This window comes from Protopterus annectens, chromosome 14.part0 (assembly GCF_019279795.1).
Source record: "Protopterus annectens isolate FY-2018-M chromosome 14.part0, PAN1.0, whole genome shotgun sequence".
In the NCBI taxonomy this organism is placed as follows: Eukaryota; Metazoa; Chordata; order Ceratodontiformes; family Protopteridae; genus Protopterus; species Protopterus annectens.
The window spans coordinates 53,610,497-53,627,901 of record NC_056748.1 but is presented as its reverse complement, the minus strand read 5'-3'; the positions used below and the strand labels follow the sequence as shown (position 1 = coordinate 53,627,901).

The 17,405-nt window shown below is 45.5% G+C and overlaps 1 protein-coding gene across 1 annotated transcript in view; it reads right to left on the bottom strand.

Annotated features, from left to right (window-relative positions):
• The window catches only part of CASP7 (caspase 7), a 472,872-nt gene that overhangs the window by 86,245 nt on the left and 369,222 nt on the right, over window positions 1-17,405 (bottom strand). Inside the window, exon 6 of the mRNA XM_044055765.1 lies at window positions 17,116-17,254. Within this exon, the coding sequence (XP_043911700.1) occupies window positions 17,116-17,254 (139 nt within the window). The remainder of the gene's footprint in view (window positions 1-17,115; window positions 17,255-17,405) is intronic.

Sequence of the window (17,405 nt, the reverse complement as noted above, 5' to 3'; positions counted from 1 at the left end):
TGATGCACAAGCATCAACGAAGGTACGCCCATTCACGCATGTCTCCACGCAGAAGACACTTTAACTGAGAATCGAACTGGACAGTGTCTTACTGTGAGGTGACAAAGCTACCGCAGCACCACCAAGGCCTATACTGAGGTAGAAGAAGGAAATCCCCAAGCCTCTTTTTAGACTCAGAAAATTCCTGACTTTCCCAGTGGAAATGCTCCCTTAAGGTATGTAAAGCTTCCCCAAAAGTCCTCGGGGGAATAAGCAGAGGGAATGGAATCCACTGCATCAGAATCCTCATAAGTAGGTATGGACAAATCTAGGTCATTGGAAGAATTAGAAAAAAAAGAGTCCTCATCAAAAGATTCATACTCAAGCTCAGTCCAAGGCCTCTTAGAAGGGGGGGGGGGGGGGTTTGACTACCCTTGACTAGAATAATAAGATCTTCAGCCATTTTGATCATTTGTTTTTTAGGCATAGGGGCCTGAGCGTCGTTTTTTTAGACATAGATCGAGATTTAGGCCTTAGAATAGAAGGTGGAGTCGGTTTAATATGCAAGTCTATAGGCCTGAATACACCCTCAGAAGCCGGTGCCTGCACAGCGGCTCCAGACCCATCCAAGGTAGAGACATCTGCGGTTTCCATAGGTGAAGCATCTCAGGGCATACCGGACTCCGAATGGGTCTCAGTAGAGGCCTGCAAGTCAGAAGTAGCAGGTATCAGGGACTGCGAAAGCACCTCACTGAGTACCGGCGAACTGGCGACTGGGTTAGGAGAAGTGTCGTCGGCAGTTTTGGACCTCGACGGCCTGTCTTTGTTTTTTTCTTTGCTTTTTTTTCAGAAATCCAGTAGTCGGATGGCTAACCGACGTCATTTCTGGATAATTAAACCGAGAACCGAAATATTTAGAGGCAAAAAAGTACTGACGAGGGATAGTGCGCTGAATAAATAAAGCACAAAACCAACAGCAAGGTACGTCGTGGTGAGGGCCTAGGCAAGGAATACAGTACAAATGAAAATCTTTATGAGGTATTTGCTTTCCACAAGTAATGCAATTATTAACTTTTACTGACATCGGTAAGGAGCAAGAAAAAGTTTCCCCAATGGGGTACTTAGCTTTAAGTTGAAGACTTTGGTTCTGAAACTCGAAAACGAAAATTTCAGGAGTCGGACGACTGGCACTTGCGAACTGCTTCTGCTGCGAGCACCGCACTGCAAGAAAGACTGATGTAATGGCATTGGCTGCATGTTTTATACCCCTGACGACCTGATGTCATGGAAGAAGGGACAGCAACCGACGCAGGACCCAAGACTTTTTAATCAGGCCGACTGAGGGCAACCTGCCAGCAGATTACCCAAATGTAATGACTGCAACAGTGAAACACTAAGGACATCATGTATGTCTTGTTTTGTGTGCAAGGGGCCAATGATTTGAAAACAGCCCAAAGGTAATCTTTCTCCACCACTGGCCAAATGCATTTTCTTTGAATGTGGTTTGGATTTCAATGCTGTTTCAATGAATGTGAATTTCAAGGACACAGAGAACTTTTAATGCCAAGTCTATTTTCGTTGTGAGACAGTGTTGTTTTGTTTAGCAGATGTCTACTGGTATTTGTGCATTGGGCTGTAAAATGCAAAAATAAAATCCAAATAATCATTGTATTAGTAAAGAAGTATGCACACATTAGTGTTTATGGCAAATGGGCGAAACAGCCAGGTAATGGGACATTGGAATGGCTGTAGGGGGACTCTGGTGCCATACTTTGTCTGTCTGTTCTTCAGTTTGCATTTGAAAGTTGGTATCCCACAATCCCATTGGAGTCGGCGAGGTTACATAATTATGTATGCACATTTTATGTTAATCAGCATACAGATTTGTACCTATTTTTCATAGGCCTCGTCCAGATTTTTGATGTTTCCAGGTTGAGAGGTATGCTTCTACGTTGTAGTGTTTGTGCTCCTCCTCAAAACAGTGTTCATGCAGATCTTGGATGGTTATCAAAAAACATATGGACTCTGTCTTTAACGGATAAAAACAAACAGGTCTGAGGAGTAAGAGAAAGTACAGTCGTGAACACTTACCATAAATGTAGATGTTCAAGTGCATTCACTGTTGCAGTCATCACCTGTGGGTTATCCCTGCTGTGCCAGCCCTCAGGCGGCCCAAATACCTGAAGTTCTGAAACCATTCTGAATGAGGTGATAGCTAGCAGGAAATAAGTCTTCCAGAAGAGGTATTTTAGTTCTGCTGAAGCAGCAGGTTCGAACAGAGGTAAGGTTAGTTTTTCCAAAATATAATTCAGGTCTCTGGATGCCGTAGGTGGCCTTCTGGGAGGAAAGAAGTCTTCCAGGAGAGGTATTTTAGTTCTGCTGAAGCAGCAGGTTTGATGGGAGGTAAGGTTAGTTTTTCCAAAACATAATTCAGGTCTCAGGATGCCGTAGGTGGCCTTCTGGGAGGTCTGATATTTGAAGCCCCTCTGAGGAACTGTTTAATCAAAGGATGTGAGAACAGGGGCGGGTCTGTATTGAAATGAGCTGAAATGGCTGATGCATTGATTTTAACAGAAGAGAAGGAGAGGCCACTATTTAGTAACTCAGCTAGATATTCCAGGATAAGAGGGATGGAAGGATGTGAGGAACTGCCCCCCCGGACTGGTTCCAGAAGCAGAATCTCTTCTATTTTCCTGCGCAAGATTTTCTGGTGCTGGGGCTTTTGACCTCAGTGATAATGTCTAGGATCTGTTTGCTTAATAGGGGCCCCTTGTTTGCTTTTAAGGTATAAGCCATGCTGTCATTTTGAGAGCCTGCAAGTCCAGGTGCAGCATCCCCCCCCCCCACCTGAGTCAAGAGGTCTGGGATGAGGGGAGGCTGTGAGGTCAGGCTGTGCAGCAAATTGTACCAATGCTGCCTGAGCCAATCTGGAGCAAGGAGGATGGCCTTTGGCCTCTCCTCCCTTATCTTGATCAGTACCTTGGGAATAAGAGAAAGAGGAGGGAATGCATACACAAAGAGGGAGTTCCAAGGGAAGGTCAAGGCATCCACCTTCCACGCTAGGCGGTGATACTCCCTGGTACAGAATTTTTCCAACTGGTGGTTGAGGTGCGAAGCAAAAAGATTCACATCCGGAGTTCCCCACTCCTGAGTGACTTGCGAAAAGATGTTTCTGTGGAGCTGCCATTTGTGGGGGTCCAGCAAGTTTCTGCTTAAGTGGTCTGCCAGGGTGTTGTTGATCTCTTGTAGGTACTGGGCTATTAGGTGTAATCCCATGGAAGAGGCTGTCAGCCAGAGGTTCATGGCTAGCCTGCACAGACGGTAAGATTGGGTCCCCCCCTCTTTGTTGATGTACCACATTACAGTGGTGTTGTCTGTTTTGATAAGGAGGACCCCTGGCCTGAGATGGGGTTTGAAGGATGTCAGAGCCTTTTGTACTGCCATCATTTCCTTCTGGTTGATGTGTAAGGGAAGGTGCTGGGCATCCCAAAGGCCTTGGGTGCACCTTCCTGCTAGGTGAGCACCCCAAGCAATGTCTGAGGTATCAGTGGTGATGTTCTGGCTGGTCAGGTGGAGGATGAAGGGAGACCCTTGTTTTTGGTACAGACCCTTGCCCACCAGAGAAACTCTGCCCTTATACAGGGGATCAGAGGGAGAGAGGTCTCTAGAGGCTGAGAGTGCTGAAACCAAAGGTTCTTTAGATACCACTGAAGTTTCCTCATGTGGAGCCTGGCCAGAGGAATTAGAAGGATGCAAGATGCCATGTACCCCAGGGTTTGCAGGAACTTCCTCGCAGTGAGGTGACTTCTGGAAGCCAGCTGGGTAAAGCAGAGTAGCAGGAGGCTCTGCTTTTCTGGTGCTAGGAAGGCCATTTGGGATGCTGTGTCCTGCAGTGCTCCCAGGAAAATGATCCTCCTGGAGGGAGTTTGCTTTAATTTCTTTTCGTTGATGGTGAACTCCAAGGAGGTTAGGATGGATTTGACAAAGAGGAGGTCCGGGAGCAGCTTTTCTTTTCACTCTGCCTGAATGAGGCAGTCATTCAGATAAGGGTAAATCTGAATATTTCTCTGTCTGCAAAATGCTACGGCCGGGGCTAAGCATTTGGCGAATACTCTGGGTGCAGTAGATAAGCCAAAGGGTAGTGCAGAGAACTGAAAGTGTTGTGACCCTCCCTGAAGTGCAGGAATTTCCTGCAGGATTCCCTTATGGGGATGTGGGCATCCTTTAGGTCTAGGGTCACTAGCCAGGCATTTTTTGTCAGCATAGGCAGCAGCTGCCGCAAAGTTAGCATTTTGAATTTGGGGACCACAAGTGAGGTGTTCAGAATGGATAGATCTAGGATGGGACGTCAAGTACGCTCTTTTCTGAGAACGAACAGTCTGGTATAAAAGCCTTTGCCTGTTTGGTCTGCGGGAACAGGTTCTACTGCCCCCTGGGATATGACAGTTCGGACTTGTTTCAATGCCTCTGCCCACTGATTTGGCGGCAAGTCTGGGTACCCCTCTTGGAATAGGGAGTTCGTTAAGAGAATTTGTATCCCTGAAAAATGATCTTTAAAACCCATTGGTCTTTGGTTACAAAAAGACAATTTTCTTTGTCGTGGGAGAGCTTTCCTCCTAGCTTTTGGTGAGTGAAAGGAGGGGAGAGGGAGTCATTGAGAGGTTGTGCCATAGAAGGATGGCTTAGAACTCTCTGCCTTAGGGGTGGAGGGCTTAGAACTCTCTGCCTTAGGGATGGGGGAGGTCCGCTGTTTGGTTCTCTGCTGTCCCTGGGATAAAGGCCTGGGTGGTATATCCCTGTGAGGCTTACCTTGCCCCCTGTCTACAAGGTGCAGGAAAGGACCAGTGCTTACAGGGGAAAGTACTGCTGAACCTGGGAGATTGGCCTGAAAGAAATCTTTTACTGTTTGCATAGATTTTGCTTGGTCTTCCATCTTTTTAAGCACCTCTTCTGCTTTAATTCCGAACAAGCACTCCTTATCCAAGGGTGCATCAATTAATTTAGACTTGACAAGATCATGATGATTCAACCATGCATGTCTCCTAATAACAGATGCTGACACTGCTGCTCTGCTTGAGGCTTCTAGTGCATCATATCCACAGTGCAAAGAGTGTCTGGCCACTTGACAAGTACAATGCAGTAAATCTACTAATTTGTTTGAATTGGCACAGCCAGGAAAGGAAGAAATCTTTTGTTTTAATACTTCCAAAGTGTGTTGTTGATATTTTAACAAATGGAAGTCACAGATGAGTGCTCTGATTGCTAAGGTTGCAGAGGTGTATACTTTTTTATCCCATTTGTCCAGAGCTCTGGATCCCTTGTCAAAAGGGATAGGATCCTTTGCAGAACTAACTTTAGCTCCTTTTGGTCGCTGTGTGATGACCTCCGGGTCTGCAGCAGGATTTCTGTACAGGTATTTGTGAGAATCCGGTACTCTGTAATACTGTCAGGTTTAGTGGGAGGCAGGTGTGAGGGTGTCAGAGGCTAAGCTGGATTCATGGAAAACATCATCCATCACTTAAGATAGGGGGGATGGCCAGGGGTCTGTACTGGGGCAGGTCTAGAAACTCTCTTAGTCTTTACTTAGACTGACGGAAATCCTGAGATTCTCAGTGGAAATGTTCCCTGAGGGTGTGAAGGGTTTCCCGAAAGGAAAGGTCTTCCAGTGGGGAGGCAGAAGGAATGGATTCCTCTGGATCCAAGTCTTCATAAGCAGTAAGAGGCTGTTGTTCCTCTTCAAGAACTGAATAATCAGATTCCTCAGAATCCTGCTCTGACAGTATTTTCAGGAGAAGGGTGTTGTTTCCTTTTAGAAGATGTGGCCTGACTACCCCTGATAAGGGAGATAAGATCCTCTGCCATCTTAAGCATTTGGGCTTGGAGTAGTGGAGCAGGAGTAAGACGGAGACTAGAGGTAAATTTTCTAGGAGTGGACGGCTTCTAGGCCTAAGAGTATACTTTGGTCTGAGAGAAGCGGTAGTAGGATGAGAGGACGTCGATTTTTGCCTAGACTCAGTAGTGCGAGAAGCCTCCTCAGAAGCCAATGCCTGCATAGCAGCTCTGGGCCCAACCGAAGCAGAGACGACCAAAGGCTCAGAAGGCGAAGAAGATTTCTGCAGCATACCGGACTCTGAAAGAGTCTCACTAGAGGCCGGCATAGATATCGTATCGGGCATCAGGGGCTGCAAAGGCGCCTCACTGAATTCTGGAGAACTGACGACTTGCTTACCAGTAGCGTCGTCGGAAGGCTTAGCCTTGTGTGGTCTGTCTCTATCTTTATCAATACGTTTTTTCGGAAAGTCTATGGATTGCTGGCTGATGGACGTAATTTCAGAATGCGAAGACAGGTGATGAAAATATCTATCGACAATAACAGCTCTACGACAAATGGTTCTCGCATTAAAGAGGGCACAGAACCGACAATGGGGGACATCATGGTCTGGGCCTAAACAAGTGACGCAGTATGAATGGAAGTCTCTGTGTGGGATCTGCTTTCCACAGGCGAGACAATTGTTAAATTTTTCGGACATCGGTTAGTGCAAGAAAAAAGGATCCCCAACGGGGTACTTATCTTTAGATGATTTCAGCTGAAAATTTGAGCTCTGGTAGCGACCGACCGGGACCTTGTGTACTTGTTTTGCTATGGGCTCCACGGCAAGAAAGACTGATGTAATGGTGTCGGCTGCCTTGTTTTATAGCACTGATGACCTGATGTCAGTCACAAGCGACATCAGCAGACGCAGAAAAACACTGACTCTGGTATTCGGGCCGGCCAAGGGCTACCACAGCAGGGATAACCCACAGGTAATGGCTGCAACAGTGAAACACGAAGAACATCTTTTGAATTAAGGGTGTGACATCACAGCATGCATCTGAACAGGCACACAAATCTCTGAGCATAGGCTTGTACAGACTTCTGCCTAATGCTGACAGATGGCATAAACGTATGAACAGGGCAAAGTACTCAAAGGAGGTTCTCTATGTTAGACATGTTAATTGTTGCGGTTGAGTGCTTATCCAATGACCAAGTTGGAATGTAGTTGTAAGATCGGTCAAGAGCAGTAAATGACAGTAGGAATCCAAAGGCTCTGTTTGCTACCGCTGAAGATGCCTTTATAGGTAGATCTAGTGAACAGTTTAAAGCCAGCAAACTAAGACGGCGAAAGACTCAGAACAGCTGCAATATTCACACTTTATTATTTGGTGCTGGTACATGTGTGCCTTTTCAGAAACTGAAGTTGGCAATCCACTACAAAACTGCATCACCACTGCAGAAAAGCAACAGTATATGGGTTTTACTTCCTTTTGTCACTTCTGTAGGATAGTCTGCTGAGAAAAACAAAAAAGATGCTGCAAAGCTACATTGGTAGGTATGCAGGAAGACATCAACCTAAACACTTTTTAGTAATTTCCTTAGTCTTAATTAAAATAATCTGGATGACTTTATACAGATACCCTGCATCAAGAGTACGCATGGTCATGAAGCACTTAGATGGGATTCTTTTGTATAAGAGAACTGGTATTAATAATAGTCTGTCAGGGCAGTACATTGTTAATAATTATTATTCATCACATTTTTCTTAAACAATGCAAAATCATTAGCCGTGATCAGTGTGTAGCATTTGCCAAAGATGCCACTTGAGGCTACAGTTGTCCTCAAGGTCTTGCATTAGGACTATTTCAAATGGCACTTCTTAATGGTAGACAAGTCTCTATCTCCCTGACCATCTAGCCTTCCAGACCCCCACTCGATCAATTTGTCCTTCCTGCCCCAGGTGGCATAGAACTACAAATTTTCCATTTTTAGAGTGAATACTTACAGGTAACCACAGTTTGGGAGGAGACAGTCAAGGACTCGTGTGTACTGCGTATTTGTTGTACTTCTATACTATCCTGTCCTCCTGATTCCATGCTGCAACATTCAGTACAAAGTAGGTCAGTTTACATGTGGATTACGGATGCCTGTATTAACATATGTACACAATGCCTGATGCTGCGCTGCTCTGGAATCCTTCCATTCAAGAAATCTCAGCTTCTCCAAGCTCCTCCCTCTTCCAAACATTACTTCTAGTATGAGAGTCCTCATAACTCTTACTCAAAGAGAAACAAGCATGCACTAGTGACATACTTCCACTTCATCTAACCAGCTCATACCTGCAGAGCTGTAACAAGGATGGGATGAAGGAACTGCTGCCCTGGGTGCAAGCAGTTAGCGGACAAGATGGGCACTTTTGCCTCAGTGTCAGTCAGTTCTTGATCTGTAGCTCTGTAATGCAAAAGTATGTAAGCAGTCACACTCATGATCAAGACTGCTTAATTAATATTAAGTGCTTCTAATGAACTGTAAACATGCAGCAGTAATGTGGTCTCCTTCCTAAACTGTAGCAAGGTACTTCTTACTATAATTAGAAGATAAACTCAATGACATGTCTGGTTTAGAGGGCATAGGTTGGGTTGAAGATATATATATTTTTTTTGGTCCACAACTCTGGCCTGGTGGTGTCAATTAGGGACACTGCCCGGGTTTTGTTTGAACATTTCCCCCTGCTATGTCATCGCATTTAGTCCAGAGGACAAGTAATGTCTAAAATGAGACACATAAGCTAATGCTGGTCTCTTCACAAATCACTCTGAATAGGAGACAGCAGGTACACTTATCTTTTCTACTTGGCCCTACCAACATGAACCTTGTTTGCCAATTGCCCTTCAACTATTTAATTTTTTGGCCATTCTACTGTATTCCATAGTACCGGAATACAAAAGTTATCACCCCCTTTCAATCTACTTTGCTGTTTTAAAAATAGTGACTCTCCACTAAAACTTAACTTTTTAGACAGGTAAAACTTACTAGTTATGAAAATAAAATTGCCAAAGATTCCAAAGAAAAACACAAGGCATTCTATAACTATGTCAAGAATCTAAATGGCAATGCTCAGATCTGCTCTCTACAACAGAATGGCATTAAATATACTGATCCCAAGGATATTGGCAATTATCCTGGCAGATCGATTCAGTGCCAACTTCACCTCCCTCTCACCCCCTAAATGACCCATCTCAATACTGGAAGATTGCCAAATTCTGGTAACGGCCACACAGGTAAAAAACGCACTCTCCAAAGCTAAGAATACAGCATCCATGGGACCAGATGACATCCTGGGCTGTGTACTACATAAACTACAAAATGAACTGGCACCACACCTAAGTATCATGTTTAATCATACCCTCACCTCAGGCTTCGTGCCCACTGAGTGGCGCACAGCTACAGTTATTCCTCTTCACAAGGGGGGAATCCACCTTGGATGCCGGGAATTACTGCCCCATCAGTCTGACGAGCCTGATCTGCAAGGCCATGGAACATATTATCATGGAACTTATAAACAAAGACATTGGCAACCTTAAAACACTGGACCTCACCCAGTTTGGGTTTGTGAAGGGCCGATTTTGTCTCCTGAACCTTATGGACGTCTTTGAATTAAGTCTCCAGAGCCGTGGGAAAGGCAGTCCACACAGCCTATCTGGACCTCACCAAGGCCTTTGACACCATCCCCTATTCTGGTATCATTAAAGAACTGAGAACTAAATTTAGGTCCCAAGGAGGAGGAGGATTTCTTCCCGGAGGTCTGAGTAGAAAAACTCCTTTCAAAAAGGCTTTGCAAAGCTTGTGGGACATGATGGCAGAATCTGAAATGCCCACATGAAAATTAGAAATAGCTGCCAATTGAACTTTAAGAGTAGAAGGAGATGAACCTGCATGGAAGAGTTCAGCTAGAAAATCAAGGACCATTTGGATGGAAGCAGTGAAAGGATCTATGTCCCTTCCTTGAGCCCAATAGGCGAAACGTTTCCACTTACTCAAATAAATCTTTCGAGTGGAAGATTTATGTGAAGCTATCAAAATATCTCGAACAGAGTGAGATATTTGAGGAAGCCTGGCTAAGGTTGGAATTGGAGGAACCAAGCAGTGAGGTTCAGAGATGGAAGGGAGCGATGAAACTGACCCGACTGATGGATCAACAGATCTGGAACTAGGTCCAGATGCCAAGGTCGCTCCAACAGAAACTGATGTAGAAAGGGGAACCAAACCTGTCGAGGCCAGTACGGAGCAATGAGGATCAATGAAGCCTTCTGAGCGATAGCTTTCTGTATCACTTGAGAGATTAGTGGGAAGGGGAAATGCATACAGAAGTCCCGGGGCCAAACTTGGACTAGAGCGTCTCTGCTGGGTTGGCCTGGTAACGGAATAGGGTGAAAAATCTCTGCACTTGCTGTTTTGGGGAGTAGCAAAAGGTCGCAGCAAGGCTGGCCTCACTTGAGAAAAATTTCTCTCACAACAGAGTCTTTCAGAGACCACTCGTGAGGCATGAGGATAGCTCTGCTCAACTTGTCCGATTTGATTGGACTTCCGGGATGTGCGTTGCTATCAGAAACGCTGAGAAGAAATCGCCCATTGCCACAGTCTGAGTGCTTCTCGACACAGGGGTAGGACCTGGTTCCGCCTTGTTTGTTGATATACCACACTACAGACATATTGTCCGTCTGGATTGCTATCGTTCCCAAGGGAAGAGAGTCTTGAAGGGCTTGCAACGCTAAAAGCACTGCTCTCATCTCTAGAACATTTATGTGCAAGTGGCATTCGTCTGGTTGCCATGTGCCCTGGACAGTTCTGCCCTGATAATGCCCCCACCCGATCAGGGAGGCGTCCGTTGACAGAGTAGCAACCGGAGGGGAAGGAACAAAGGGTCTTCCCAATAAGAGCTGAGGGGAAGACATCCACCACAGAAGATGATTTCTGCATGTTTGCGTGATCATAATGGTGTGAGACATCGGAAGTTGCTGGTACGACCATTGCGTGAAGAGCATCCATTGAAGGATTCTCATGTGGAATCTGGCTAATGGAAGCAGAGGTATGGCAGCCGCCATAATCCCCAACACTTTCAGAACTAATCTGGCTTTGATTCTGTTGCTGCTGAAGAGGAGCGAGACCATTTTGTGTATGTCTGTTATTCTCTGATCTGTTAGTCTCAGAACATGTTGACTGTGTCTAGATTTGCGCCTATGAAGGTAATAGTACGACAAGGCGATAAAACAGACTTTTTGAAATTTATTGAAATGCCTAAATTTCGACAAGTGCGAAAGGTGTAGTCCCTGGCCATTAGAAGAAGATGCTTGGTGGGAGCTGTGAGGAGCCAGTCGTCCAAATATGGAAACACCTGGAATCCTTGTCGTCTCAGGTGAGAAGCTACCACTGCCATGCATTTGGTAAACACCGGGGCAGTGGTGAGACCAAAGGGCAGGGCCCTGAATTGAAAATGACTGGTTCCCAGCCTGAAGCGGAGGAATCTTCTGGAGCGTCTTTTCATTTTTATGTGATAGTACGCATCCTGAAGATCTATAGAGCACATCCAGCTTCCCTTTCCCAAAAGGGGAAGGATGGACTGCAGCGTGACCATCCGAAATCTTGTTTTCTTGACTGACTTGTTCAAGATACTGAGATCCAAAATTGGTCTCCAGTCCCCTGTTTTCTTTGGAACTAAAAAGAACCTGGAGTAGATTCCGGATCCTTGTTGGTCTGCTGGAACTGGCTGAATTGCTCTTTTTGCAAGCAGCTTTGAAATTTCTAAAGCTGCAAGATCCCTTTGAGCGGGTGGAACATCTGGAAGGGATTTTTTTGATTGGTTTGGAATGCGAAAGAAGGGAATGGAATATCCTTCGGAAATGATGGACTGTACCCATTTGTCTTGAGTCAGGGATAGCCAGGCTTTTGGGTACAATGACAATCTTCCCCCGACTGCCTCCGAAGGTAGGCAGTCGGGCAACACCTCAGGGATGCTGAAAGGGCTTATCAGAGAAGACTTCCCGATTGCCCTGGTTCTGCGGACCCCCCCTGCCTCTAGGGCGACGTCTACCATTGTTGTTCCCCCCTCTGCCTCTGGCGGGGAACCGACTTTGTGCGTCAGGCGAAGTCCCTTGAGATTGTTTACGGAACCACATTTTCCCACTTTTCTGGCCTTTGGGGTAAGGCCTAGAAGGAGTAGAAAACGGACTCCGGCGGCAGAAAGAGTCTTGCCATCTGTCTCGCACCTAGTCAAGGTTTCTTTCACTTGAGGACCAAAAGAGATGATCCATCAAACGGGGAATTAGTGAAAGATGTTTTGAAGGGGTCCGCAAAGTTACATAACCGCATCCAGGCGTGCCTGCGTAAGGCCACACCTGTCCCTGCGGCCCTGCTCGCTCCATCAGCCGCATAAGAAAGTAGGCGCATGGAGGAGTTAGCTATGGAGTTCAGGGTAGCCAGCTGAGTGTTCATCTTGTCCTGAAAACCCGCAGCTGTAGGATCCTTCAACATATCACTCGCTTCCTTGATCAAGTCCCTCTGAAGACGAGTAAAATGGCATAGGTAGTTCAGCGAATGCATTGCAAAAGTCGCTGACGAGAACATCCGCTTCCCGTACCTGTCCATAGACCTGGATTCCTTGTTAGGTGGATGGACAGGCACCGAAGGATCAGCTAGTTCCTTCTTGGTGGCAGCAGCTACCACCATAGCATCCACAGAAACACCTTTTGTAAGAAATTGCTTGTCAGCTGGTGCTGTTATAAATTTGGAGGGTCTCCTGGGGGTAGGGTCCACTGAATCAGGAGCCGTCCAGGCCTTCTTTGCAACCACCTGCATGAGGGGGTCAAAGGGTGGGGACACCCAGGAGGTGGAAGGGCGACAGCCAAATGCCTCAAGATACACAGATTCATCCTCCGAAGGGTTAAGGGCTGGCCAATTTCCCCTCTGTTTCAGGATCTCTAGAATGTCTGCGAAAGAGACATCTTCAGAAGGGGAACGTGGGGAACCCTCGGAATCCTCTAAATCTGTGTCAGAGGTGACAGACTCAGGTGAGTCTAAGTGTTTCCTCTTACACTTTCTCTTCCTAGGGGGCTCCCCTGCCAATTCAGGAGAGGCCTCGAAGAGGATGAGATCCCACAGGGGATTCTTGAGGAGCTTGCTCTCTGCAGTCTGGGATGAGGGAGTGAGTTGACATAACCAAAGGCACCGAAGTGGGAGGGGCGGACGGAGCCGACTGTGGAGTCGAACTAGGTTCCAACACACTCCGCATGACCTCGAATGCACCCCTGTCAGGCAGAGCCAGAGGTCCCCGCTCCGAAGCTGAGAACCCCCCACGGCACCGACAGAAATGGCTCCGAGGCCGATGACGGAGCCGAACTCACCAGCGCCGAAGCACCGAGAAGGAGAGGGGGGGTCGGACAAGGGTCGATGTCACTCACCCTCGGAGCCGACGAGGAAGCCAGCGCCGAGATTCTTCAAAGGAAGAAATCGGAGCCGACGGGCGAAGACAAATGTATCGGCTCGGCGCTACCACAGTCTCGGTTCGAGGCGCCCGGCTCGAGCTCAAAGGAGTCGGAGGAGGAATATTTATTGGAACAAGCTGTGGCATCGACTGATGAGTCGGACTCTGGAGCATTTGGGCCAGTGCCTCGGACTTCAAAAGTCTACTCACTACCCTCTGGACGTCGTGATCTGAGAGCCTCGATGACCTGGAGGAGTGAGATCTATAGGTCCCTTCGGACAGCAGGGGAGGCGCTGGGCGAATGAACGGAGCCAAGGGATGGTGACCTCGATCTCTTTCTAGATGTCGGCTCCGATGGAATGATCGGAGCCGACCCATGACTCTCTAATACCTCGGCTCCGGCGGGCGAGGAACCACTGAAACAGCAGTCAAAGACTCATCGGCTCCAGCCGGAGCCGATGAAGCAGTAGGCTTCGAAGCCTTAGGCCTCAACTCTGAAGCTGGAGCCGAGGTCTTAGAAACCTTAGAAGGTTTCCCAGAAGACACAGGAAGGGAACCTTCAGGCTTAATTAAACCCCTCAAAATGAGTTTATTTTTTCTCTCCTGCAGGACTCTAGGGCTGAAGCCATGGCATACAGCACAAGAGTCCTGCAGGTGTAAAGGTCCCAGGCAGTACACACAAGAAGTGTGACCGTCTGTCAGAGACATTTTCTGACAGCACGAGTCACACTTCTTGAAGCCTGAGACCTTTGTATCCTTGGACATATTCAAGGAACCTAAGTGTAATCACACACAAAAACACACACACACACAGATTACACTGATAGGATTAAAAGGGAATTATTTAAAACTAAAGGTAAGTTAATAAAAGTCCCTAAGTAAACACATACACACTCTAATGAAAGGGAAGGAAGGGCCTGAAGGCCTTAGGGAAGAACTATATGTTCTTTATAAAAGGAGGGGGCTGGATAAAGGTAATAAGGGATAATAAGTTCACTACACTAAGTGGGAAAGAAAATTACACTAAACTAGCCTAAGTTTAAAGAATTTAAACAAGTCTAACTTTCACTAACCTGGAGCCGGTAGAAAACACACCTCGATCGCTGTAGCGGCAAACGAGATCAGAGGTAACTCACGCCTAGCATTGTGGGATATAGGGGAGCCTCGAGCCGGTGGAACCAACTCTCGAGCTTTTAGAGTGGCCGAGTCGGAGCTGAGGTCGGCTCCGAACCCATCCAGCAAGAATGAAGGCGAGATAGACAACTTAACATCCCTCATTTAAGAACAAAATAGTGAGATTCATTCATCTAGTTAAGTGTAGAGAACACCCCTTCAAACATATTACAACATGTTAAGTGCTTCCTGTGCAAGCACATGCTGCTCTACTTTTAAAGGTAATTGGGTTCAGAGGTACGTACCAGGCTGGTTGCCCTTGGGGCCATTTCCCTCAGTAATGAGAATCAACCTTTGTACCCTGCGTCTATAAAATACAAAACTAAACAACTATGCCACCCCCATCCCCTACAAAACACCAACACATGCTGCTTAATGACAGTTATCGCCCAGTGTTAAAAATAATCCTTTCTCAAAGCCATCAAGCTTACTCTATGAAGTTCTGATATATCCATACGTGCCAGGCCTCCCTTCAAACTAATTACAAAAACAGTGTCCACCAAGATGGCACCAGTTTACTGAAATGAAATACCAGAAGATTCTGTTATGTCAACATAAAATGTAAGCTATCTGTGCATATCCATGTAGTTTAATAAATTACACACACATTTTATACACACACACACACACATATATATATATATATATATATATATATATACTGACACACACACACACACACACACACACACACACACACACACACACATACATATAAAAAACACCAAATTCACAAAAACCAGAATAAACTTCAGGAAAAAAAGTGAAAAAGAGACAAAATAGACAAAATAATGACTGTCCACACAGACAAAAAGTCAAGTGCTTTCCTTCGTTTTAATCACAATGAACCTCTTCAGAACAGACCAGCAAACCAATCAGTCAGGTTCAAATACAAAATTTGGTTAACAAACAAACCAATCAAATGTCCACTCATCCAATCACTAATCAATACATACAATTCTCTCAAAAGCAAAAATACAAAACATGAAATATAACACTTGACTATGTACAAAAGGCATACAGCATATACAAATGTGTGCTTACTATAAAATCACTCGATGGGTTGCCAAATGGCTTACTGACAGAACCCACACTGTAAAAGTAGCTGACTCCAAATCCAGCTCCAGACAAGTGACAAGTGGAGTACCTCAAGGTGCAGTCCTGGGACCTCTCTTGTTTGGCATCTACTTCTCTGAAGTACAGGCCAACACTAAGGGACTCTGGCTAACAAAGTTCGCAAATGACTGCAAACTGGGAGCCATTATTGAATCCCCAAATGATGTGGATACTCTACAAAAGGGCCTTACAGAAACAGATGCTTGGTGCCAGAGCCATGGGCTCAAGCTCAATGTCAAGAAATGTACAGTTATCCCCTTTGGGAAAAAACATGTACCCGTGAATTATCACATAGGTGGCAGTACACTAAACACCAAAAGTGTGATGAGACTTGGGGACACAGGTGGACAGTGGTCTCACCTTCAATAACCACATTGCCACAACAGTCAGGAAATCCTTCTTTGTGACACACCTCATCACTAAGGGCTTTTCATCCAAAAAAAAGGAGGCCATTGTCCCACTGTACTCATCCCTCATTAGACCCATTATACAATACAACGTCCCGTTTGGTATGTACCTCTCAAGACATCTGCAACAACTAGAAAGGCCGCAGAAATACCTCACTAAAAGAATCACAGGCCTAAAGTAGATGCCCTATACTGACCGCCTTAAAAAATTCCAGCTATACTCTGTCACATATAGTCTACTCCGAGGCGATCTCTGCTTAACATACAAGGCCATGTCAAACCCAGAGCTGTTGGACATGCTACACTTAAAGAAATCCCAATCCCTCAGAGCCACATGCTCCAGGGATCTAAATCTTGTCATCACAATAAACAAAACATGCTGGAGGGATAGGTTCCTGACACAGAGACTCCCCAGACCCTGGAAAAGACTGCCCATACATGTCAAGCAGAGCGCCTCTTTGGCCCTAAAGGAACCTTGATGATTGGATGGGAGAAAGGAAATTCACCCCGGGGATCATGTCAGTCGCTCTGCTAGACAGGGGTCCAGGAAAGTAAATAGTGCAGGACAAAATAGCCAGGGAATTGTTATGGCTAGGCTTGTATAGGCCCTAAGGCCAATAGCCTAGTACCAACCTATGAACCTAATTGCCAGGGAACGGGTCTTGACTACTTGACAGCTAGCTAGTGACAATATCATGAAATACTTTTATAAATCAGAATTACTTTGAGTTCTCTGCCAGTTATAACCACAGCAAGTTAAAAATGCACATCAAGGAACCCTGGAGGTATATATGGCTTCAAATGATATTTATGTTTGCCCGACTTCCATTTGGCTCTTGCTTCTTCCACAATGTGTTCAAATTCTAAAGAAATTAAGAGCTTTTTCCTTAGTTTACTTTGCTGTCTAATAATACACAGATCACATTTTCATGAGAGGCTCCTCAAACATTATTTTGCTTTAGTTACAAGACTTAAAGAGCACACAGAAAAATAACCCTTCAAACAGAGTGACAAAAACAGGTTTACTGTAGAAGCTGATATAAATGTGGAGCAACACAGTAATGAACATTAGGTCAGTAAATGTTTACATGTCAATGAGCATTATAACAAACTGCACAAGTTACACTACCATGTGTTTTGCTTACCAGGAACAGTTGAATATGCAAACAGGAAATCTGCTTCTACTGGAATTTTGTATCTTGGATTGGCATCAGTTTCCACTTCATTGTTTGTTGGTCCAGAATCTGTCTGTATCCCCTCATCAAATTCTGAGCCTCTACAAGCCTGGAACAGAATTTTTTATTAAGCTGCATTCTTACAATCAACTTCAACAAATTACAAAGACAATACTTTATTTTTTCTTTTACAGCACATTTTCTGTTGCCTATAACAAAAATAAATCTCAGTGTGTATAACAGTATCTTAAGAATTCACA